Source organism: Salvelinus namaycush, chromosome 31, assembly GCF_016432855.1.
Source record: "Salvelinus namaycush isolate Seneca chromosome 31, SaNama_1.0, whole genome shotgun sequence".
Classification (NCBI taxonomy): domain Eukaryota; kingdom Metazoa; phylum Chordata; class Actinopteri; order Salmoniformes; family Salmonidae; genus Salvelinus; species Salvelinus namaycush.
In genome coordinates this window covers 17163764-17189427 of record NC_052337.1, presented here as the reverse complement: position 1 = coordinate 17189427, position 25664 = coordinate 17163764, and the positions used below count along the sequence as shown (strand labels likewise).

Genomic DNA, 25664 nt, shown 5'->3' with positions numbered 1-25664 from the left:
GCTCATCTGTGTGAACGTGCCTTAGGCATGCTGCAAGCAGGCAAGAGGACTGCAGATGTGGCCAGGGCAATCATTTGCAATGTCCGTACTGTGTGACGCCTAAGCCAGCGCTACAGGGAGACAGGACGGACAGCTGATTGTCCTCGCAGTGGCAGACCATGTGTAAAAACACCTGCACAGGATCGGTATATCCGAACATCACACCTGCGGAACAGGTACAGGATGGCAACAACAACTGCCCGAGTTACACCAGGAACGCACAATCCCTCCATCAGTGCTCAGACTGTCCGCAAAAGGCTGAGAGAGGCTGGACTGAGGGCTTGTAGGCCTGTTGTAAGGCAGGTTCTCACCAGACATCACCGGCAACAACGTCACCTATGGGCACAAACCCACCATCGCAGGACCAGATAGGACTGGCAAAAAGTGCTCTTCACTGACGAGTCGCGGTTTTGTCTCACCAGGGGTGATGGTCGGATTCCCGTTTATCGTCGAAGGAATGAGCGTTACACTGAGGCCTGTACTCTGGAGCGGTATTGATTTGGAGGTGGAGGATCCGTCATGGTCTGGGGTGTCAGCATCATGTCATTAGAGCCATAGAACCATGAATACATGTAACTCTCTGCCATATCAAGTAACTAAAGCGAGTAGTATCAGATTTAAAAAACAGATAAAACACCAAGGCACAACGTGGACTGTGAAAAGACACACACACACACACACACACACAAACACACGCATATGCACACACTTTAACACACACTGTAGTTGTGGTATTTATGGTATTTGTGGATTTTATATTGTACATTTGTAATAATAGAGTAATAAGGTAATGTCTTGTATGATGTATATTTTTAATGACGTAGGCTGTTGTGTTTTGCTGTGATGTAATTTGGGGGGGGGGCATCCTCTTCTGGCTGACTGAGCATCATAACCACTGGGAACAGAGGCAGTCCAGAGACACAGCGACCCTGTCCGTAAACACCTCCCAACCACCATCCCCACTCACACTGGAACGAACCGGTCAGTCACAAGCAACACAGCAAAATACCCAAGGTGGAGCCACCACTAAATCATCCACCCACCCAACCAACACCCCCAGATCTACACAAGTGCCCCAAAGGCAGAGGCCAGGGGCTACCCCCAGACTGAGTCTATTATAGGGGTTTTCCATTACAGCACCACTGTGTTGCCAGTGATTATGTTAAGGTTTTTGGGGGGAACGGTTTTTCCATAGCTAAGGTTGACACTGAAGACTTATGAAGAGCAGAATCAACAACCTCTGCATCATCAACACAATTGCTTTGTGAGGTGTTAACAGTGGAAGGTGTTAGCCAATGATTTATATATACACTAGATGCCTGATAGGGGGCACTGTATTGAAGCCACCTTGCCTCCATCTTGGCACTCCCCCACAATTGTAAAACATTTTGGAAGCTATAGAAATGAATTTATTCATGTCTACATTTATTTTTGACATGTTTATTCTATTACAGACACCTTAATGCATACTTTAAAAGTATATGTGAGCTAGATTACTAATGTTACTGTCCCCACTACAACAAAAAAATACTGAAATACATGTAATTTTGTCCTTGAAACATTTCATTTATATACTGTAGAATTCCATTCATTCCAAAGGAGGACTGCTCCTACTGGGGAGTGCCAATATGTCCGACCGGTGACTTCAAAGCCTCTCAACGGGAAATACATTTATGTAAATGCCAGCTGAAAAATACCAGTGCCCTTGCCTTGGTCCCAAGTCAGAGCAGGTCCACTGAGGCCATGGTCCAGAGCCGGGCTGTGGAAACACAAAAGTCTGAGCCTTTTTGGTAAAACAATGGGGTGAATCCCCATTATGTATCAGTATCAGAAAGTTTAGAAATCACAATGTATTTACATTTTCTCCCCTGTGCAAGATAGACATTTGGAGATTGTATTTTGTACCATGCATGGCATATACCCCTTAAATGATGTGTAAAGTTTGTGGAGGTGTAGGGCTGTGTGATGACTATCATCCCTTTGTCTTGAATTTGGTGGTCTTTCACAAGCCAGGTTGACCCATACGGACACCTATATGATATTCATAAGTACTGCAGGGTGTAGGCTCACTTTTCATAGATACCGGCTCTGCCAGTAGCTTTCATCTCCCCCACAAACACACCACAGCTGCCATCCTAGCGCAACAGTGACAAACAAAAGCAAAGTCTCTGTCTCACTGGAAATAGATTATTTGACTAATTTTCACTATGTTCTTCTCACTTCTATTGTCTGGGATACAATTTCTAAGCATTATAAAATATGTTGCAGGTGTCAAGTTTCATGTTCGGTCATGTTTTATCCCATTTGAAGTCTGTGCCTCCCTCTCCCACCATGTCAATGATGAGGCCTGGTTGGTACAGGCTGGGACAGTCATTGATCCTCCATTTGCTATGCAATATCTATGTATAGTGCTTAAGATGTGAAGTGATTCAGATGTGGTCAATTCAAACCAGGACTCAATACAAAATGTAATATTGAGTTACTTTAAAACATAAGCATGAATACATTTAGCTTTACATTCCTTCAACAAAGATGTATTATTCTACAAAAGGACAACAATTGTTTTCAATTACATATTTTTTCAATACTTTTCTAAATATAATCAGGATTTAGTCTGTATATGTTTTGTAAAATATTTAGATACCAGGAATGAGCTGTTTTGATTCAAAAGAGACCATCTAAAAGACTAATATATAGATACTATACATTTCAGCCTAAAGCAATAAACGGGGGGACCATGTGCAGTGCATTTCAAGTTTACAAAAGCGACGAGTCTGATTGCCTGCTCGTCAATGCAAGAGAAGGAGCTACATTTCAGGCAGTATGGAGTGGTATCCTTAGTTGGAGTACAATACTAGACACAGCCTTTTCCATCCTCTTGTGGACAGAATATATGGATTCAGGCTCTGATATTTGCACTAAAGCAAAAGTGTAAAAGATAACTTATTTTTGTGGAGCTGTGCCAAGCAGAAAAAGCCTTTAGCCAAATAATGACAACCATGTGTCATCATGTTTATGCATATAATTTCCCCTTTATAAATACATGCAGTGAGGGGACATTGAAGACTAGGGAAACTGACACTGCCTAGTGAACAATGGGAAACATTGACAGGGGGAATTATGAGAAAATGTGTTTTTCAGAACACTGAAAGCCCCAAACTACTAATTTCTCCCTGAGGATGGAACAAAATAAATGACTTAGACCAATTTCTCTCTCCATCCTCTGGAAACTGAGTCCATGAATCAAAAAGTCGATTCATGGATCTCAGGTAAAATAAGGCCGTCAGCATACAGGACAAACAGCTTTTGAGACATTAAGCCTTACAACAAATAACATATCAGCCTCAATTCATGGTCCATATAACACTTAAAAAAGGTCCAATGCAGCCATTTTTATCTCAATATCAAATAATTTCTGGGTAACAATTAAGTACCTTACTGGGATTGTTTTCACTTAAAATGATCAAAAATAAACAAAAATAGCTTCTTATCAAAGAGTAATTTCTCAAGGAAGAATTTCGCTAGGACTGTCTGGGAATGGTCTGAGTTAGGAGGGGAAAACCAAAAATGTGCTGTTATGAGAGGTTTGGAACTCTTTATTGGTCTATTAACTCATTTACCGCATGGTGATGTCACCATGGAAGGCCAAACTCCATCCCACCAAAACAAGCTGAAATTTCAGGCAGTCTTTTCAAACAGCTCCTATACTAAAAGGGCATTATAATTTTCACAATTTCACAGTATTATTCCAACGTCAGTGTGGAAATATACATATAAAACACAAGAAAATCTTGTTTTTGACTGCACTGGGCCTTTAATATTAATAATTTCAGTCAAATGTATGATTAAAAAAAAAACATCACAATGCAATGCTAGCAATCCCTCATTTGATTTCAGTAAAAAAAAAAAAAGATTCAAGTCTGGTTAAAGAAAGTTCAAGTTAAAGAAAATGACCTTAAAGTGCATTATTAAGTGTTTCTTGTTTAAGTGCATTGAGAGGAAGCTTGGTGGTAGAAGTGTTTGCTCATTGCAGTTTAAATGTAATGGAGCAAAACGAGAGACCTCATGCACACAGGTCCTCATTCACACAGACCATTGCCCTGTCCCATTGCAGATATTTTTCTCCATTCTGCGGCACTGGGGACAGAGCACTCCCACACTTGCTGATGCGGTGTCTTCCACTGCACTGCACTTTGACTAAGGCTGCACTACGCCACCACGCCCTTACAGACTTATTGAAAAGGAACATGGAATATCCTGCACCCTGGAAATTCACACATTTACAGACTGTAGATTTCAGGTGCAGGGAAGGTCCGGAGGAACAAATGTCAAATCAGGACTTCCTGTCCGAAATGTTAAACAGGTAGTGACAACGTAACACCCCAAACCTTGATCAATAGGTAGGCTAATCATTGTGTGTTGCATCATAATTGCTAAATACAATATATAAACAGTTGCTGAATATGTTGTTATAGTATTGTAACTAAACTTATATGCTAGCAGCATCTATTATTTTAGTGCTGCCTGTACGGACCACATTTAAATAAATATCTGGTTACAATACGAAAATAAATTAGCATCAAGACACACACATCTTCTTACCAGCTGTTTTAAGACTAAGTGGACAATAAGACACTATGGGCATTCAACCTGCATCACCTTTTCAGTTCAAATCAGTTTAACATTCTTATCAAGTCAAACAATGAGAAAAAGGAAAACCACAGTTTGGATTTCTTTTGAATGGGGCAAAACAATACAGGAATGAATCAGTTAAACCAAAATTCTGAGTTGAGGTTTTTCTCTCTCGAGACAAATTTGCCACAGCTAGTGCCCTAATAGTTGCCGAATTGGGGAGTGCTGCGTTAAAGGGGGACAGATAATACATAAGAACATTTTAGATGACAATCAAAAAAGCCCTTTGTCGTGAATTGGGCTTTGGTTGTCTTTCACAAGCCAGATAGGTTAACCAATACTGCCATCTATAGGATAGTACTATGGGACGAAGGGTCAAACATTTACTTGATATGTGTTCCCCCAGTTGATTTTGTCAGTCCCCAGTTCCCACAAACCTGCCACAATGCAACAGTCACGAACAAAAGCGGCTTCTTGGTCCCTAAATACATTATTATTAGCAAACTTCAAGCTGGTTGGAGAATGTTGGTGTTCCAGTGAAGAGATTGCTTTTTAGTTAACCTGGGTCTTCGTGTTTGATTAAAAAAAAGCCAACAGTGGACTCATGGTGAAGTGCCTCTGGACTGATAACAAAATAACACATTAAATAATGATGATTAAAGGTTACATCTATGAGAGAGGATCCCCATACCTCCCTCCAAGTCACAGTGTCCATCCACATCCGTCCATCACTTCTTTTAGTCCAAAGTTCTCCAACCCTGTTCCTGGTGGGGGGGTTGGAGCTACCCTCCTGGAGTTTTTGCAGGACGGTAGCTCTCCAGGAACAGGGTTGGAGAACCCCGTTTTAGTTGTTAGTGTTGTAGTATATATCTCCCTTCCATCCACCTCGACCCACCTGTCCTCATAACATTCACAGAATGAGACAACGTTTCCAACAGTCCCAGCAACAACCCCTTCTTTCCTAGTCACCTGCTCCGCTGCTTGGAAACTCTTCTCACTCAGTCTCCTACTCCTCGCTCTCCTCTTTTTCTCTCCAAAAAGAAAAGCAAAAAAGAACCCTTTGGCTTTTAGGGGAGGTGCTCCCTCCCTTTCCTCCTGGTCATCACCGAGACACGACCCCCAAGCTTATCTTGAGGTTCTCGTAGACCACGTAGCTGATGCTGACTGCTGGAATGACCTTCATGAAGTTGGGGGCCAGGCCCCGGTAGAGTCCGAACACACCTTCAGTCTTCACGATGTGTTTAAACAGCCCTGACATGGTCATCTGGGGACCGCCCTCGATGGTGGCTGAGGGGACACAACATGAGATGAAGATGGATGAGAGACAAGAAATACACATCAACACTAGGGGTGTACCGATCTGGAAAAGTCCCCCAAAAAATGTTGGACCTTTATTTAACCAGGTAAGCTAGTTGAGAACAAGTTCTCATTTACAACTGCGACCTGGCCAAGATAAAGCAAAGCAGTGCGACACAAACAACAACACAGAGTTACACATGGAATAAACAAGCGTACAGTCAATAACACAATAGGGGAAAAAAGAAAGTCTATATACAGTGTGTGCAAATGGCGTGAGGAGGTAAGGCAATAAATAGGCCATCGTAGCGAAGTAATTACAATTGATCAAATTAACACTGGAGTGATAGATGAGCAGATGGTGATGAAATACTGGTGTGCAAAAGAGCAGAAAAGTAAATAAAACAATATGGGGATGAGGTAGTTAGATTGGGTGGGCTATGTACAGCTGCAGCAATCGGTTAGGTGCTCAGATAACTGATGTTTAAAGTTAGTGAGGGAAATATAAGTCTCCAGCTTCAGCAATTTTTGCAATTCGTTCCAGTCATTGGCAGTAGAGAACTTGAAGGAAAGGCGGCCAAAGAAGGTGTTGGCTTTGGGGATGACCAGTGAGATATACCTGCTGAAGCGCGTGCTATGGGTGGGTGTTGTTATCGTGACCAGTGAACTGAGATAAAGCAGAGCTTTACCTAGCATAGACTTATAGATGACCTGGAGCCAGTGGGTCTGGCAACTAATATGTAGCGAGGGCCAGCTGACTAGAGCATACAGGTCGCAGTGGTGGGTGGTATAAGGGGCTTTGGTGACAAAATGGATGGCACTGTGATAGACTGCATCCAGTTTGCTGAGTAGAGTATTGGAAGCTATTTTGTAAATGACATCGCCGAAGTCGAGGATCGGTAGGATAGTAAGTTTTGTTTGGCGGCGTGAGTGAAGGAGGCTTTGTTGCGAAATAGGAAGCCGATTCTAGATTTAATTTTGGATTGGAGATGTTTAATATGAGTCTGGAAGGAGAGTTTACAGTCTAGCCAGACACCTAGGTATTTGTAGTTGTCCACATATTCTAAGTCAGAACCGTTTAGAGTAGTGATGCTAGTCGGGCAGGCGGGTGCGGCTAGCGAACGGTTGAAAAGCATGCATTTAGTTTTACTAGCATTCAAGAGCAGTTGGAGGCCACTGAAGGAGTGTTGCATGGCATTGAAGCTTGTTTGGGGGTTAGTTAACACTGTGTCCAAAGAAGGGCCAGATGTATACAGAATGGTGTCGCCTGCGTAGAGGTGGATCAGGGAATCACCCGCAGCAAGAGCGACATCGTTGATATATACAGAGAAAAGAGTCGGCCCGAGAATTGAGCCCTGTGGTACCCCCATAGAGACTGCCAGAGGTCCGGACAACAAGCCCTCCGACTTGACACACTGAACTCTGTCTGAGAAGTAGTTGGTGAACCAAGCGAGGCAGTCATTTGAGAAACCAAGGCTGTTGAGTCTGCTGATAAGAATACGGTGATTGACAGAGTCGAAAGCCTTTGGCCAGGTCGATGAAGACGGCTGCACAGTACTGTCTTTTATCGATGGCGGTTATGATATCGTTTAGGACCTTGATTGTGGCTGAGGTGCACCCATGACCAGCTCTGAAACCAGATTGCATAGCGGAGAAGGTACGGTGGGATTCGAAATGGTCAGTGATCTGTTTATTAACTTGGCTTTCGAAGACTTTAGAAAGGCAGGGCAGGATGGATATAGGTCTATAACAGTTTGGGTTTAGAGCGTCACCCCTCTTCAAGAGGGGGATGACCGCGGCAGCTTTCCAATCTTTAGGCATCTCGGACGATATGAAAGAGAGGTTGAGCAGACTGGTAATAGGGGTTGCAACAATTTTGGCGGATCATTTTAGAAAGAGATGGTCCAGGTTGTCTAGCCCAGCTGATTTGTACGAGTCCAGGTTTTGCAGCTCTTTCACAGAACATCTGCTATCTGGATTTGGGTGAAGGAGAAGCTGGGGAGGCTTGGGCAAGTAGCTGCAGGAGGTGCGGAGCTGTTGACCGGGGTTGGGGTAGCCGTAGAGAAATTCTTATTGAAATTCTCGATTATCGTGGATTTAATGGTGGTGACAGTGTTACCTAGCCTCAGCGCAGTGGGCAGCTGGGAGGAGGTGCTCTTATTCTCCATGGACTTTACATTGTCCGAGAACTTTTTGGAGTGAGAGCTACAGGATGCAAATTTCTGTTTGAAAAAGTTAGCCTTTGCTTTCCTGACTGACTGCGTGTATTGGTTCCTGACTTCCCTGAAAAGTTGCATATCGCGGGGACTATTCGATGCTAGTGCAGTCCGCCACAGGATGTTTTTGTGGTGGTCGAGGGCAGTCAGGTCTGGAGTGAACCAAGGGCTATATCTGTTCTTAGTTCAATTTTTTTTTAAAGGGGCATGCTTATTTAAGATGGTGAGGAAATTACTTTTTAAGAACGACCAGGCATCCTCGACTGACGGGATGAGGTCAATATCCTTCCAAGATACTCGGGCAAGGTCAATTAGAAAGGCCTGCTCGCAGAAGTGTTTTAGGGAGCGTTTGACAGTGATGAGGGGTGGTCGTTTGACCGCGGACCCATAGTGGATGCAGGCAATGAGGCAGTGATCGCTGAGATCCTGATTGAAAACAGCAGAGGTGTATTTGGAGGGCAAGTTGGTTAGGATAATATCTATGAGGGTGCCCATGTTTACGGATTTAGGGTTGTACCTGATGGGTTCCTTGATAATTTATGTGAGATTGAGGGCATCTAGCTTAGATTGTAGGACTGCCGGGGTGTTAAGCATATCCCAGTTTAGGTCACCTAACAGAACGAACTCTGAAGATAGATGGTGGGCAATCAATTCACATATGGTGACCAGGGCACGACGAGAGACTTTTTTCTGGAGAGATACATTTTTAAAATTAGAAGCTCAAACTGTTTGGGCATAGACCTGGAAAGTATGACAGAACTTTGCAGTGTATCTCTGGAGTAGATTGCAACTCCTCCCCCTTTGGCAGTTCTATCTTGACAGAAAATGTTGTAGTTGGGTATGGAAATCTCAGAATGTCGACAACCATCTGATATGGCAACTATATATAAAATACACTACCCCTGTACCCATCTACCAGTACGGAGACAGACGTATTATGCATCCCCAATTAACACATTCCATTGTACCACCGATTATGGTTGGTCCATGAACCAACACTGTCAAAAATTAATTCTATGCAAGTGATCTAATGAAACTCCAAATAGAAATGGGCAGAGGGCGTACCTTGTGCCTGCATGCGGGTCCTGACCAGGGCCAGGGGGTAGCTAGCCAGCTGGCCACAGGTGCTGGAAGTGGTACCGCAGGCTAAAAGGACAAACACCCCCGGGTCTGCACTGTCTGTGGCGTAGCGCTGCAGCCACGAGTTCTTCAGAGTCTGGATGGAGGGAGGAGATGGGAGAAAGAAATAGACAATGACGTTAGTTGTAGAGAAAGTAGATGTGTGGTAGCAAGAGATAAGAATGACAGTGAAACTAATAGTATTAAACAACTTCCTTTCAATTCCCTCCATTCACTCACTCACACCCACCCACCTCGTAGACGGCCAGGTCAATGCCAGCGTAGGGGATGATGCCTATCAAGTTGGGAATGTAGCCCTTGTAGAAGGCGGCCATGCCCTCCTTCCGGAAGATGTGTTTGGCGCAGTCAGCGATGCCAGAGAACTGTCCCGTCTTCCTCAGGGCTAGGCGGGTCTTTAACACCTCCATGGGGTAGATGCTGCTCTGAGCGATGGCTCCAGCCAGGGATCCAGCCACAAACCTCTCCAGGATGCCCAGGGTCTCCTGGTTGCTGCCTATCAACCGTTTGATCTGGACAACAACAACTATTGTTAGTGTCAGTTCTGAACAACTAGGACATGAGGACCTAGTTAAGACAAACTTGTTAACTTCTTTGTGATAGGGGGCAGCATTTTCACTTTTGGATGAATTGCGTGCCCATAGTGAACTGCCTCCTACTCTGTCCCAGATGCTAATATATGCATATTATTATTACTATTGGATAGAAAACACTCTGAAGTTTCTAAAACTGTTTGAATGATGTCTGTGAGTATAACAGAACTCATATGGCAGGCAAAAACCTGAGAAAAAATCCAAACAGGAAGTGAGAATTCTGAGAGTGGTCGATGTTAAAGTCATCGCCTATTCAATTCCCTGTAATATATGGATCTGTTTGCACTTCCTACGCCTTCCACTAGATGTCAACAGTCAGTAGAACGTGGAATGAAGCTTATGCTGTGTTGTGGGACCGGATGGGAGGTGTTTGAGTCAGTGGTCTGGCAGAGTGCCAGTTCTTGGTCACGCACTTTCCTCATGATATCGCCATACGTTCCATTACTTATAGAGACTGACAAGAATGCTCCGGTTGGAACGTTATTGGATATATATGATAACAACATCCTGAAGATTGATTCTCTACTAAGTTTGACCAGTTTATTCGACTTGTAATATAACTTTTTGAAGTTTTCGTCCGACGTTTGCCTGCATCTGCGTGAGCGTTTGGACACGTGTACTACACATGCTAGCAAAATTAGTTAATTGGACATAAGTAATGGACATTATCGAACAAAACAACAATTTATTGTGGAACTAGGATTCCTGGCACTGCATTCTGATGAAGATAATCAAAGGTAAGGGAATATTTATGATGTAATTTCGTATTTCTGTTGACTCCAACATGGCGGAGAAATGTTGTTAAATCTGAGCGCCGTCTCAGATTATTGCATGGTGTGCTTTTTACGTAAAGTTTTTTTTTAAATCTGACATTAAGAACAAGTGTATCTTTAATTATATGTAAAACATGTATCTCTCATCAAAGTTTATGATGAGTATTTCTGTTATTTGACGTGGCTCTCTGTAATTACTCCGGATATTTTGGAGGCATTTCTGAACATGGCGCCAATGTAAACCGAGATTTGTGGATATAAATATGCACATTATCGAACAAAACATAAATGTATTGTGTAACATGATGTCATATGAGTGTCATCTGATGATGTTCAAAGGTTAGTGATTCATTTTATCTCTATTTCTATTAGTTGCCCGAAGGATCGTAAACTACAGAGCTGTTGGCTTCAATTGACAACACTAGAAAGGGTCCCATCATGTCAAAGTAAGGGTGCTGAACGATAGGTTTACCTGCTCGTAAGCCATGAACTTGATGGCCGACTCTGGGGCAATCTTGATGACGTTCATGCCATTGCCTCGCCATAGCGACCTCATGCCGCCCTCACGGATCATGTGGGTGAAGCCGCCGGCGATGCACATGCTGTTGGTACGGGTGGCGTGAACCTGGAGACCAAGCCGAGAGACAATTTATTTAGTCAACACAAAATTCACATTATTCAAATCACCACGTTGCCTATATACTCAAGTTATTGAACTGCATTGTAACAGGGAGGAAATGGATGCAACTTCACATCCTAAAATCCCCTTATAACATTGTTCATATTTTCATGTCTTTTGCCGTTATTGTACTTACCCTGTTTATGCTATAATGAATGAGAATTTCTCTCTGCTCATAAAAAAACTGGATGTGAGTGAAAAACCGAGGGATGAACAGATCGAGAAAGAGGGACAAACTCCGAGCTGTTATCTATGCCAGTTTGCTGTAAGGTTGAATAAAAAATGAAACGTGAGAAAGCTGAACTCTGCCTCCTACTCTGCCATGTCACCCATATGTGTCTCAATCCCTGGTGCATCATATCAGTGGAATTGCACTTGCTAGCAGAAACGGTGTCCTAAGGATAGACCTTATGCAATTGGCTCTCTGCCATAGACAGGTTAGCTGACAACATCAGAAGTCTGTGTTGTTGTGATTCTGGATGGCCAGATAGCTAGCAACAATGACAAGAAGCTGCCATGTAGGGAATCGTAGGTGGTTCGTTTCATTTAGTTTTATCTTGTTCTTAATATCATATGTTGTTTTGAGGTGTTTTGACTGATGTCACATCTATGCTAATATGGCAAAAATTCACTAGCTAGCTAACCAACAACTGTCACGATGTAAGCGAGACAAGTGCTCATCGTGCAAATATATTTATGCTGTCAATAAACAATCTAAGCCAACCCCGTCTGTTTTGCGCCATAGTTGCGCACTCACCCGTCTATAGGACTAACACATAGATACGTGATATTACTACTGTTTATGGTAGAAGTAGGGTCTCAAGTTTGTTTTTAACGTGAGACAAAATCCTGACTGGCTGTTTAAAGTTAAAGTGAACTAAGAAGCGTTGCATTAAAGGGGATCTGGGTTCACTTGCAATGTGAACACAAAGAACCGAGTTATTGTCCCTTTTGCGTGAGGTCAGTTCTTGACATATCTTCTCAAAGGAAGTGTCCTTACCTGCATGAGCACTTTGAGCCGGTCCAGAGGTGCTGTGCAGGTTCGAGACACGGCGCCAGCTGCCCCTCCAGCCACTAGGTGTCGCCACCACATCCCAGTCTTCTTCTCCTCGGCGGTGAACTCATCTGGGACCATCAGACTCTCCCCAACATCGAAGATCTGACGGACAAACAAAGAGGTGCAGGTAAGATGACCGGTCAATGGAGTTTCTCCTCTGGCCTAAACTATATCAACAAAACTGTAGGCAAATCCATTTCAAAATGACGATGAACACTGCATGTAGGTATTTACATGGAAATAACATAAGTACAGTGTAATAATCACACACATTACAGTGCATGTACATTGTTGAGTAGTACCTCAACAGCTCTATCAGACGTCTGTATACTTTTAGAGGCTAAAACCAGAGGGGTATTATGTGGGGCGGGGGGGGGTTTGATGTTTGTAAAAAAAACAATACAATAATTATATTAGATACAGAGGCCCATTATCAGCAACCATCCCTCCTGTGTTCCAATGGTACGTTGTGTTAGCTAATCCAAGTTTTTAATTTTAAAAGGCTACTTGAAAACCCTTTCGCAATTATGTTAGCACACCTGAAAACTGTTGTCCTGATTAAAGAAGCAATAAACTGGCCTTTTTTAGACTAGTTGAGTATCTGGAGCATCAGCACTTGTGGGTTGAAGAGGCGACTCCGGGATGCTGGCCTTCTAGGCAGAGTTGCAAAGAAAAAGCCATATCTCAGACTGGCCAATAAAAAGAAAAGATTAAGATGGGCAAAAGAACACAGACACTGGACAGAGGAACTCTGCATAGAAGGCCATCATTTGATTTGTGAGACGTCTGTTTCTCAAACTAAACACTCTAATGTACTTGTCCTCTGGCTCGGTTGTGCACTGGGGCCTCTCACTCTTTCTATTCTGGTTAGAGCCAGTTTGCGCTGTTCTTTGAAGGGAGTAGTACACAGCGTTGTATGAGATCTTCAGTTTCTTGGCATTTTCTCGCAAGGAATAGTTCTTTGTTTCTGGCCATTTTGAGCCTGTAATCAAATCCACAAATGCTGATGCTCCAGATACCCAACTAGTCTAAAGGAAGGCCAGTTTTATTGCTTCTTTAATCAGAACTACAGTTTTCAGCTGTGCTACCATAATTGCAAAAGGGTTTTCTAATGACCAATTAGCCTTTTAAAATGATAAACTTGGATTAGCTAACACAACGTGCCATTGGAACACAGGAGTGATGGTTGCTGATAATGGACCTTTGTACGCCCATGTAGATATTCCATTGAAAATCTGCCGTTTCCAGCTACAATAGTAATTTACAACATTAGCAATGTCTACACTGTATTTCTGATCAATTTGGTGTTATTTAAAAAAAAAAAAAAATCTTTAAAAAACAAGAACATTTCTAAGTGACCCCAAACTTTTGAACGGTAGTATAGATTATATATCATATAGACTTGTCACAATTATCTCTACAAGTAATTTCTGGTCTTGTATCTGAACAATGTAACATTGCAAACATGATGCCCAAGACTATTGTCTGTGTGTACCATTTCAAGGCAATGATCATGACCTAATGACTGCTATGCCTTGAACTGGCAGCTATGGGCCTTGACTGGGGCATTAGATGAGCATTGAAGCACCACATCCGGTCTGGGTAAGTTCTATAAGACTTTCTGGGACATGGGAGGGATAAGGAGCAGCACAGGCTGCTCTGACATGATAAGAGGGAGGGAAGTACGATGCATACACACACTTCCAGCGAGGTCCAATGATTGACATACAGAGTTGTTGGACTGGTGGGTCTGCTTTCCTTATTCTACCCTGTGACCAACAGTATTATGCAATCATCATCCAGAATGGGGTTGGACGGTATCCACATTTTCATACAGTTTCTGTACCATACTGGGGTATATGGTATTACTCAATGTGCACACAAGGGGCACTATTTCTTAAATTATATTTAAAATACTACTATTTAGGCAACAGGGATCTTGATCCAGGAGGGGATTGAATGTTTGTAATGTTTATTTGTGTGTCAATTAATCCCGTAAGGGATGGGTTGCCAACTGGCGATTTCTCTGCTGTAACCAAGAAGCTTGATTTTGCCACTTAGCTAACAAGTTAGTAAACCAAATGCACAGCTGGAGCCCTGAGCTGCATATCATTTATTTGACACATCTTAGATTCTTATAGTTATACTTAACTTCTAGTTAAGTTCTAAGCAGTGGCGTAGCACGGTATCATACCCCAGTATAAACGCTATTTAAATATATAAGCAAACGATTGGGAAATCTTTTAACTTTGTTGACAACTGTAGAGGGGGGTCCTCCAAGGAACGAACAGAAGCATCAGGGGTTTTTAGAAGAAGTTCCACCTCCTGCAGAGAATCAGCCAGTCGGTACCCTACAATCATTTAAACAGGAATGTCCCTTGAAATTAAGTTTGAGCTCTTAAAAAGGGGTGGGGGTCACGACAAATTGTGAAAACACCCACTGTATCTCAGCTGCAGAACCGCTTTTAACCCCTTCAAATCCCCTCAAGTTTAAGTCCACTTAGCGCTAGTCTTGTAATTTATACTGGTCCCCCAAGTGGGGCTCCCGAGTAGCGCAGCGGTGTAAGACACCACTGACCCTGGTTCGATTCCAGGCTGTATCACAACTGGCCGTGACAGGGAGTCCCATAGGGCGGCGCACAATTGGCCCAGTGTTGTCCAGTTAGGGTTTGGCCGGGGTACGCCAACATTGTAAATGAGAATTTGTTCTCAACTGACTTACCTACTGTAGTTAAATAAATGTTAAATAAATGTTTTTAATCAAAATAAAAAATAAAAACATTTGTCACATGCAAACGTACCGTGATGGCAGGGCGAAACGCCCAGGATATAAGATTCACGTGACGGTACTCCTTATGGTCCAGTGTTTACCATATATACCACATACTGGGGTATTTGGAAATAGCCATGGGATCATTTTTTAATACTGTCAATACCGTTGAAACTATTTATTTGAAGTGTTTTTAAAAAATGTGAATATTTGTAGCTGCTTTTAAAGTAAATACCTGCAGTCAACTTGTGCAATATGTTAGCAGATAAAGAAGATTGCGTTCATTTCACCTGTCATGATGAAGCTTATCGGTAGTCCCCAGTCACGTGGTGTTTACAAGCACACAACGACGAGAGACCAGAGCCTTGGGAGTCACTCAGTGTTGTGCAGCAAGCGCCAGTTGTAAGATCTAATTACAGTATGGACTTGGGGTATCTGTCCTGCAAATAGTTTAGGTCAAACACCGTATAAAATGTTCACAAGGCGTCAGGATAAAAAGGTATGACAATCTGGATACCGCCTAAGCCTAGCTCCAGTATGTGGCTCGTTTTAAGAAACTAGGAGTATGTTGCACATCCCTACTTCACAGGAGAGGCATTTGAAACCCACATTTTTATTTTTATCAAAATGCGTTTTTTGGCAGAAATGCCTTCTGGAACATGCAAACTTTCATGTGCCTTAATAACAAACTTGTATGCCATCTGTAAATATTAATAAAAATAAATAAATTATGAGACTAGTTTTAGCCGCGGAAAAAGATGGGAACTTTCCCGCTAGCCATGATTGGCTGGCATAATGGATAGGCTGGACATGTCGGGAGATGAGTTCAGATTGGTCTGCCATGTAGCATGCTTCTGTCTATAACATGAGCTGCTCAGTATGTGTAGGTAATCCTGTCTAACACAGCTTTTTTTTTAAAGAAAGTTGTTTTCATTGAAAGTTAAAGCATACTGTTAGCTAGCTAACGTTATCTGGCTGACTCGCTAGCCAGAAACGAACAAAAACATTGTTTAGAAAGTTGCTTTTAGTTGCCTCATTTGCTAGATTGACTGGATGGACTTATTGGTGTTAAAATACACCAGTTATTCCATTTTGGACCATCAGGCTGCTGATGTCATGCAGCCTGTCGTTTTTGTGTTTATACTTTTTCATAACGACAATGACAAGTTTGATAGAATAGAATGTTCATAATGTCACTGCGACAACGGTCTACAGACATGTCGATAGACGTAGTATAAACCAGACTTTAGTCTTGAAATCTTTGGTTGTTTAGTACACTACCATACTCACTCTCTTTAGCACATGGCCTCATGTGAATCCTTCAAGAGATGGATGGGGCTAAGGCTTAAGAGGGTGTGAACGATGCAGAATGGGCGTAGACAAAGAGCTCTCCACTAGGTGTTACAAAACATTCAAGGACCATTTTCTCAAAAGTGGGGTTACAAATGTATTAACTTTCAAAGGAGAATGACAATTTTCTAGCTCTCAGTCCAATGTAAAAAACACAATTTCATATTTTGTGTTACATAAGACCAAATCAAGTAAGTCGGTCACATATGGACCACGAGTGTGTGAATGACGAGTGTGTGAACTGAATCTCCACTACGATCTTTGTCAGAGACTCCAGTCACCCAAGTTATAGACAGTTTTCTCTGCTACCGCACGGCAAGCAGTACCGGGGTGCTTGGTTGATCTGGTCTGGTTAAGCAGGATCACAGTGACCCGTTTGGCTCCTCTAGGGAGACTTCCCGGGAACCCTGGTCAGGGCCTAGATGGCTAATATGGTTGGGGCATAGAGAATGTGTTTGTATCTGTGGGACTATTAATAATATATGAACACTACTCTGCTATTCAATTGGAAGAGAAAGGACATAAGACAAACGTGTCAACATACAGTCCTAGTAGTTTTAATATTGGTATAGTATGGCGTTCGCGCAGCCATACAGACGCTTTTATCCAATGCAAATTACAGTCATGCGTGCATTTTTACGAATGGGTGGCCCCGAGAATCGAACCCACAACTCTGGTGGTGCAAGTACCATGCTCTACCAACTGTGCCATACAGGACCACTAATTTTACTTAAATGAAAAACAAAATTTATACAACCAATGAAAAACAAAATTTGCTTTTGAACAACCCTGAGAGGAAAACATACAGTTTTTCCATCTTACCGTAGAGTGTTTCCAGTACAGGATGATCTCAGGAATGTTATCAGCAGGGTGCAGCAGGTGGTAGTCTCTCCACTCGTTCCAGTCGATGGTCATCGTGCCGTTCTTGTCCATGCTGTTGACAGAGAAAACAGAAAAGACCAGAACCATTACAACATAGCTTTTTTACAGTGCCTCTTCTCTTTTGTTTCACCAGAACGTCTATGTGTGGGCGTGTGCCTGAATTCAGTGTCAGTAAGCTCACACATGCACAACTTTTTGATAAAATTATAAATGCTTTTAAGTGCTCCTTTTTTACTTTTCAAATTTAAGCATGCCATGGGCATTTTCTGTGTTGGGTTATGGGAATCTTTCAGTAATCTTCTTAATTTGGGCTTTTTTTAAGCAATTAAAGGGCTGCCGGTTTTTGCGGTGGCTTTCTTTGTAACAATTAAATAAAACTTGAGAGGGCAGAAACAAAGAGTCAAATACGAAGCGAAGAAGACGATGTGCGTTTGTGAGGCAGGGCAAGCAGACGGAGATGATTCCATTACTTACTACATGATAGGGGCCCAGACAAGGCCCTTCCTTATTCTGAGACCAGCAAGAGGGCGAAAGAGAAGGGGAGAGAAAGGAGAGGGGAGGCACAGAAAGGGGGAGGGCAGGGACATGCACATAAACACACAATTAGAACGAGGGGGGCTCTGGTGGTGATGTCATAATGCTCACCCTAACTAACGCCTGAGGAAGAATCTTTCAAATGGATGGAATAAAACCAACTACTCTTAGTGATTTCATGATATCCATATTGGACGTGGTGAAAAATCGCTTAATATGTAACATGCAAGTAAAATAGATCTACTTCCTGGTATTAAAACAACTTCCCTGTCAGAAGGACATAACGCTAAGTTTATCTCAACTAGAGTAAATCATTGTAGTTTCCTCCGCTTATCAATATGCCTTGCACATATTAAACGTGTGGGTCCTTAGAACTGTAAAAGGCAGGGTTCTCCCCAAAGAACTTAAAAGGGGCGCTGCGCCACTATGTAAATAAAAAGTATATACAGAACCAGTTAAAAGTTTGGACACACCTACTCATTCCAGGGTTTCTTTAATTGTACTATTTTCTACATTGTAGAATAATAGTGAAGACATCAAAACTATGTAATAACAAATATGGAACCATGTAGTAATAAAAAAAAGTGTTCAACAAATCAAAACATATTTTATATTTGAGATTATTCAAAGTAGCCACCCTTTTCCTTGACAGCTTTGCACACTCTTGGCATTCTCTCAACCAGCTTCATGAGGTAGTCACCTGGAATGCATTTAACAGGTGTGCCTTGTTAAAAGTTAATTTGTGGAATTTCTTTCCTTCTTAATGCGTTTGAGCCAATAAGTTGTGTTGTGACAAGGTAGGGGTGGTATACAGAAGATAACCCTATATGGTAAAAGACCAAGTCCATATTATGACAAGAACAGCTCAAATAAGCAAAGAGAAACGACAGTCCATCATTACTTTAAGACATGAAGGTCAGTCAATGCGGTAAATTTCAAGAACTATTCAAGTTTCTTCAAGTGCAGTCGTAAAAAACCATCAAGCGCTATGATGAAACTGGCTCCCATGAGGACCACCACAGGAAAGAGAGAGACACCAGAGTTACCTCTGCTGCAGAGGATGAGTTCATTAGAGTTACCAGCCTCAGAAATTGCAACCCAAATAAATGCCTCACAGAGTTCAAGTAACAGACACATCTCAACATCAACTGTTCAGAGGAGACTGCGTGAATCAGGCCTTCAAGGTCAAATTGCTGCAAAGAAACCAATAATAAGAAGACTTGCTTGGGCCAAGAATCACGAGAAATGGACATTAAACCAGTGGAAATCTATCCTTTGGTCAGATGAGTCCAAATGTAATTTTTTTGGTTCCAACCGCCGTGTCTTTGAGACACAGAGTAGGTGAACGGATGATTTCCGCATGTGTGGTTCCCACCGTGAAGCATGGAGGAGGTGTGATGGTGTCTGTGATTTATTTAGAATTCAAGTCACACTTAACCAGCATGGCTACCATAGCATTCTGCAGCGATACGCCATCCCATCTAGTTTTAGCTTAGTGGGACTATCATTTGTTTTTCAACAGGACAATGACCCAAAACACACCTCCAGGCTGTGTAAGGGCTATTTGACCAAGAAGGAGAGTGATGGAGTGCTGCATCAGATGACCTGCCCTCCACAATCACCGACCCCAACCCAAATGAGATGGTTTGGGATGAGTTGGACCGCAGAGTGAAGGAAAATCAGCCAACAAGTGCTCAGCATATGTAGCAACTCCTTCAAGACGGTTGGAAAAGTATTCCAGGTGAAGCTGGTCTGCAAAGCTGTCATCAAGGCTACTTTGAAGAATCTAAAATATAAACAATATTTTGATTTGTTTAACACTTTTTTGGTTATTACATGATTCCATGTGTTATTTTATAGTTTTGAAGTAATACTTCTGTGGAATGTTCTGGTGGACTTGGGTTACCCAGTCGAACCAGGCAGTGGTAAATGGACGACACTGACTGCAACCAGTCAGCCATTCGGGAATTAAAGATGAAATAGAGAAATGGGGAGAGAGGATTTCTCCCCCGAGGATCTTCAACCGAAGATTACACAGGTTCAACATCAGTAATGTTGAACCTGCATATATGATTATATGTACTATTATTACTCCTGAAATGAACTGTATTTCATTATCCTCATTGCATTGTACTGCATTTACTGAAATGCTGTACCACTATATTGCTGTGGCAAAATCTACAAATTGTATTTCAATATCCTGTATTTCAAAATTATTTATGAATTTGAGAGGAGAGAGAAGTAGAGACAGTCAGAGACTAAATGCATTCTGGACACTACGAGCCATTAGTTTAGACAGGAGTGTTGGTGAGACGGGAGACTCGTCAGCCCAGGTTGACAGCCTCACCTTTTGAGGATCTTCTCAGCCTGCTGCTCAGAGATGTTAACCCCCAGGTCTCGAAGGGACTGCATGATTTCCTGCGAGTCAATGTGACCTGTGGGGCAAAAGAGTAAACATCAACCACTCGCAATGTGCTTGAATTATGATGATATCATCTCATTGACCGGATATTATATCACTAAGCTTTTAATACCAGCTTATATAATAGTACATCAAATGTAATAGACCTAAATGCAGAATTTCCTCAGTTACAGTATGTCATTATGTATGCACAGCTTAACCCAATGCATAATTTTCCACCCAACTGCCCAAGTGATTAGTACGTTATAAACAGTGGTTTAAGTGTAACTGGTAGTGATACAAGTAAACACAGGCAGTGGTTGTGTGGCTCCAGCCTGTGTTCCATCGTACCATCGTTCTTCTTGTCCAGGCTCTTGAAGACCAGCCGAAGCTTCTTCTCGTGGTCTCTCAGGTAGTGGACAAACTCCTCAAAGTCCAGCTGGCCGTCCAGGTCCTTGTCTCCCGCTTTCACTATTTTCTGTCAGATGAGAAAGAGGCATTTTACATTTAGATAAGGATTAAATATCAATTTACATACAGGTTGAAGACAAGACAGGTGAGTCAAGGACAAAAAATAAATAAATAGATTCTCGAGGAAAGGGGAAATTATAGCCTAAATTTAGTTAAAATTATGACAAAGGTGAGCCACGAGAAAGAGATGGACCGAGTGATTTGAGGACAGGCGTGTAGGTCAGTGAGGGGAAGGTGACAGCTACAAGCCATCTGGGTCTTGTTTGCGCCAGAGTGGTCATATAGTGGATATCACCTGATCCATTAGTGTGGAGTGTTTAGACCATCACAGCCACGTTGAACTCTAACTCAAGCCTGGCGGAAAGAGCACACAGGCTGCCCGAGCCATCGAGCTGAAGGCGTTGAGAAATGCATGTGGAGCTGAGTGCATTTCAATCATTAACCCCTACCCCAATGGGCTCTGAGCCAAGGAAGAGCCTCTATTAAAAAGGTGAAGCTAGGCCTGGGAGTTCTTCTCAGCGATTTACAGTCAATCTTGACTCACAGTTATGAACTTTGGGTGAGGAGTTTATGAGTGGGTCTGGGCCAGCTGAATCTATGAGGACTGACTCACATGGTTGTGTGTGCATTTCCATGACTATAGGGGTGTGTGTATGGTTCTGTGCGTTTCCAAAAATATCTGAACTGCTGACCTTTGGGGGCCATGTTAGGGGACAGGTGAAAGAATAACCCTTTGTTACCTTAGTGTAACTCCTTATGTTAAACTTTTAGGTTATCACATCAGGTTTATAGAGTAGATTGCCTAAATACAGGTCCAATATATCGATATATTCTAGGACTATTGTGTTTCTAACAGTCCAGCCCCTTTTTAACTCCTACCTAGCCTCTGCCGTGTCCCCAACAACCGGATTCATCCGGTTTTCAGGGGAAATAGAAAGAGAGCCTGTGACGAGACTTCCGCTTTTGGACGTTAACAAGGTGACACTCCATCTTAACTCCTCCTCCACATTTACTGGATTGGTTGAACAGTGCAGAAGAGAACCTCCAAACAGTTATTTTTTTTAATCTTCTGGTCAAGACCAGTATGTAGGGGGATCTAGTTTCAGGCGTTTCTTTTACGCCTGCTACGTTAGGTTAACTCCTACCAGTCCTTTCCTGAGAAGTGTGTGTGTGTGCACGCACACATCTCCTCCTTATGATTCAATAAATAGAGCAAATCTTAGGTCTCCTTGAGCAGTTGGCTGATGGCCAGCAGTGGCTTCTGGGTAAAATGCAGCCAACAGTTAAAGATAGATGATATTTCGCTACCTAATGCCTCGTGCCACGCTAGAGTGCATGTGAAGTTCTTTAAGCCGGACACTAACCTGCCTACCAATATTCCTACTTTTGGGGACAACTGGGCCATCACTGGGGGAGGGGGAAAAGTGTCCTTCCCGTTGCAAACTAAGCATGATTCACGTGTCGTCATCAAGATAGGTCCAAAATTATTGGCACCCTTGATAAAGATGAGCAAAATGTACAAAAATAAATACTGAGCTATATTGTATACTCAAAATGTGAAAATTATATTATTTTATACAATTGCTCAGAGAAAGATACTTTTTTTAAACAAGTAATACTTTTTTCTCAAAAAGATAGGGGTGCCAATCATTTTGACCCCTGTTTTCAATAAAGGAAAGGGCTATACCTAGTCAGTTGTACAACTGAATGCCTTCAACTGAAATGTGTCTTCCGCATTTAACCCAACCCCTCTGAATCAGAAAGGTGCGGGGGTCTGCCATCAATACCTCACATTGCGAGGATAACGGCACTGAGCCTTTTTCTCAAATGTTTTATGAGATTGGAAAACACATTGGGAGGGATCTTAGACCAGCGTTTCCCTAACTAGATCCTGAGGCCCCCCCTGGGTGCACGTTTTGGTTCTTGTCCTAGCACTACACAGCTGATTCAAATAACCAACTCATCATCAAGCTTTGATTATTTGAATCAGCTGTGTCGTGCTAGAGCAAAAAACTAAACTTGCAGCATGATAGGGGGTCCCAGTACTGACTTTGGGAAACCCATTCCTCCATACAGAAACTTTCCAGATCCTTGATATCCTTCGTCTGCGCTTATGGACTGTCCTCTTCATTTCCTATCACTGGTTTTTAGTGGGGTTCAAGTCTGGAGACAGATGGGCATTGCAAAATCTTGATTTTGTGGTCAATTAAGCATTTCTTTGTGGATTTTGGTGTGTGCTTGGGGAAGAAAGATTAGGCTGGAAGATCCATTTGCTGCCAAGTTTAAGCGTCCTGGCAGAGGCAACCAGGTTTTTGGCTAAAATATCCTGGTACTGGGTAATGTTCATGATGCCGTTGACCTTAACAAGGACGCAAAATAGTCGATCTTCCAGCAAGACAATAACCCCAAGCACCAATCAAAATCCACAAAAATAAGCTTAATTGACCACAAAAATCTAAATTTTCAATGGCCATCTCAGTCTCTGGACTTGAACCCCATTGAAAACCTGTGGTTTGAATTGAAGAGGAGTCCATAAGAACAAACAAATGATGAAGGATCTGAAAATATTCTGTATGGAGGAATGGTCTAAGATCCCTCCCAATGTGTTCTCCAATCTCAAAACATTTTAGAAAAGGCTCAGTGCCGTTATCCTCACAAGGTGAGGTATTGAAAACAGGGGTGCCAATAAATTTGACCACCATCTTTTTTTAGAATAAAAAACATTACATGTTAAACAACATTTATTTATTTGACACAGTATTTTTTATCATCTTTATTAAGGGTGACAATTTTGGACCAGACTATTTTTTAGAACATTAGGTTTTATACTGTATTGAACAGTCTGTTGTTGGTAGCAAAAAGGCGTCAAAGAGTGGATTATAGTGCCAAGTGGAAGTTGACAGCCATAAACTAAATCGAGTGACAGCAATTTGAGTATAGTATTATATAGAGATACTTTGAGAATAGGAGAAGGCAAATAAAAAAAAATCGAATAACCAGGGTCGGTCAGTAGACCCAGGAAACAAAGCTAATATGGGTGTTTGCGAACTCAGACGCAAGACCATGAGCAATCCTTTTAACAATGGTTTGTTTGCCCTCGAAAAGAAGGAGACAGCTTTGACTGAACATCCGATAAACTCAACCATGTGCACTAGCTGGCCATTTCTGCAAGCTGAAACCTAAAAACAGACCAGGAGCAATTGACCAAAGTTAAGGGTAAAACTGGACAGATGTCCACTAGTTTGTTTATAAAATAGTGAGTTTTCCAGATAATAGTCTAATTATTGAGGAAGTACAGAATTTTTGGGCAATAACAGAAATGAGTTCAAAGTCCAGTCTTAAGAACTATAGTGCCATTTTCTCACTCATCCCTCAGAATACATTTAAATTAAATTATTTTGACAACAAGCAAATATCAACCAAAGCATTAGCCTACATTCTAAGAATTTTTGACGTCACTAATCTGGGCTTTCTTAGATTTTCTAGACATTTCTAGACTCTTCGTTCCACAGGAAGCGTCTGAGCCTTCTTTCAAGGATACCTGCCAAACCACTGACTTAACCTTAAATGAATAATCTAAAGAACCAGTTCAGACTCAGAGTCAAGAGTAGTCTAGCGTCGGCTCCCAGGCTTCACTCACATATAGAAGGTGAAGTCAAAGCCTGTGGCAGAGGCTAAATGAAGTCTGACTACATAGCCACTGGATAGAGTTTGGAAGAACATGAATTAAAGACAAACTCATGGTTATGAAATGAATTGTCTGAAATATTTTGTTGGCATAAATCATTAAGGCCATATTTGACCCCTATGAAAAAGCAAATGACAAAATAATGTGCATGAAGCACATTAAAAAGCTATGTCCTAGGGGGACATGTCAAAGGACAATGCATTGCTGACAAATGTTCAGCAGAACGTTAGATTATATATAACAAGAAAGAGTTAATTAAAATTCTTATGAATTTACAATAATTTCCAAGTTATTATTCAGAGGCAGAGAGCCTGTCTACAGACTGGCCACTCAAACAATCAATCAAGAAGCGCATTCTACAACTGTAGGGCTGTCTGCCAGTCTTGCCATATGAATGAAAGTGCTGAATGAAATAGCGAAATGCTAACTGGAATGCATTCAAGTGTTATTGCTATGATCACATAAACAGAATTATACAGCTATAAAAAGATTCCAGATTTAAAAACGACATATCTACCTTCCGCCAGTTTCGATATGTAGAAAATTCCTGAGAAGGAAGAAATATGCTCAGTTTGAAGAGAGACTTGAGTTCAGCTGGTAGTCCATTTGATTCAAAATACTCAAATTCAGTGTGTTCTGAGTTTGGAAAGGGCATGCACAGGCACACGCACAACATGCTTCTCTTAGGTAAGTGTAAAATACAAATAAATAAGTTACATAGAAGAAAAAAAAAAAAAGTTTGCCCGCTCTGCAGTGCAATGCTAAAATGCTGGTAGGCAGAAGACACATATGGGATAAAAGGACTCAAAAAGGTCCCTCCCACACAGAGGTTGCTAGGACCAAGGAGCAATCTCATTGGATGCCACAACATCCCGCCCTCTTACTATCTTTACTCCACAGGCTGTCAATATTTCAAGAGAACCAAACAAGACTACATTCTGACAAAGGAGCCCAACAAATAGCCCCCAACAAATGGTCCCTTCATGAAAAAAATTACTTGTGCACTTGAATGAAATTAAGGGACCAGATGTGAACTTTCCGGAAAACCCTTTAAAGCTCCTCTTTCTTTCAGTACAAATGCTTCTTATGTGTAATTAATTACAACGGCTTAAATACACAGGTCACATCCTACCGTACTGGAATGTG

At 42.0% G+C, this 25664-nt stretch overlaps 1 protein-coding gene across 2 annotated transcripts; it reads right to left on the bottom strand.

The window, feature by feature from the left end:
• Nucleotides 1–3830: 3830 nt before the first annotated feature.
• slc25a25b (solute carrier family 25 member 25b) lies at nucleotides 3831–25271 on the bottom strand. Of its 2 annotated transcripts, XM_038970685.1 has the most exons (10): nucleotides 25036–25271; nucleotides 20711–20837; nucleotides 20306–20393; nucleotides 17899–17934; nucleotides 17365–17476; nucleotides 12366–12524; nucleotides 11159–11311; nucleotides 9557–9832; nucleotides 9249–9399; nucleotides 3831–5958 (listed from the first exon to the last, which is right to left on the bottom strand). In XM_038970685.1, exons 1-10 carry the CDS (start codon nucleotides 25192–25194, stop codon nucleotides 5774–5776), a joined length of 1446 nt encoding a protein of 481 aa, XP_038826613.1. In that variant the 5' UTR covers nucleotides 25195–25271; the 3' UTR covers nucleotides 3831–5773. The 2 variants fall into 2 exon arrangements, with proteins under 2 accessions (XP_038826613.1, XP_038826612.1); XM_038970684.1 differs by lacking the exon at nucleotides 17899–17934.
• Between the last annotated feature and the right edge of the window lie 393 nt (nucleotides 25272–25664).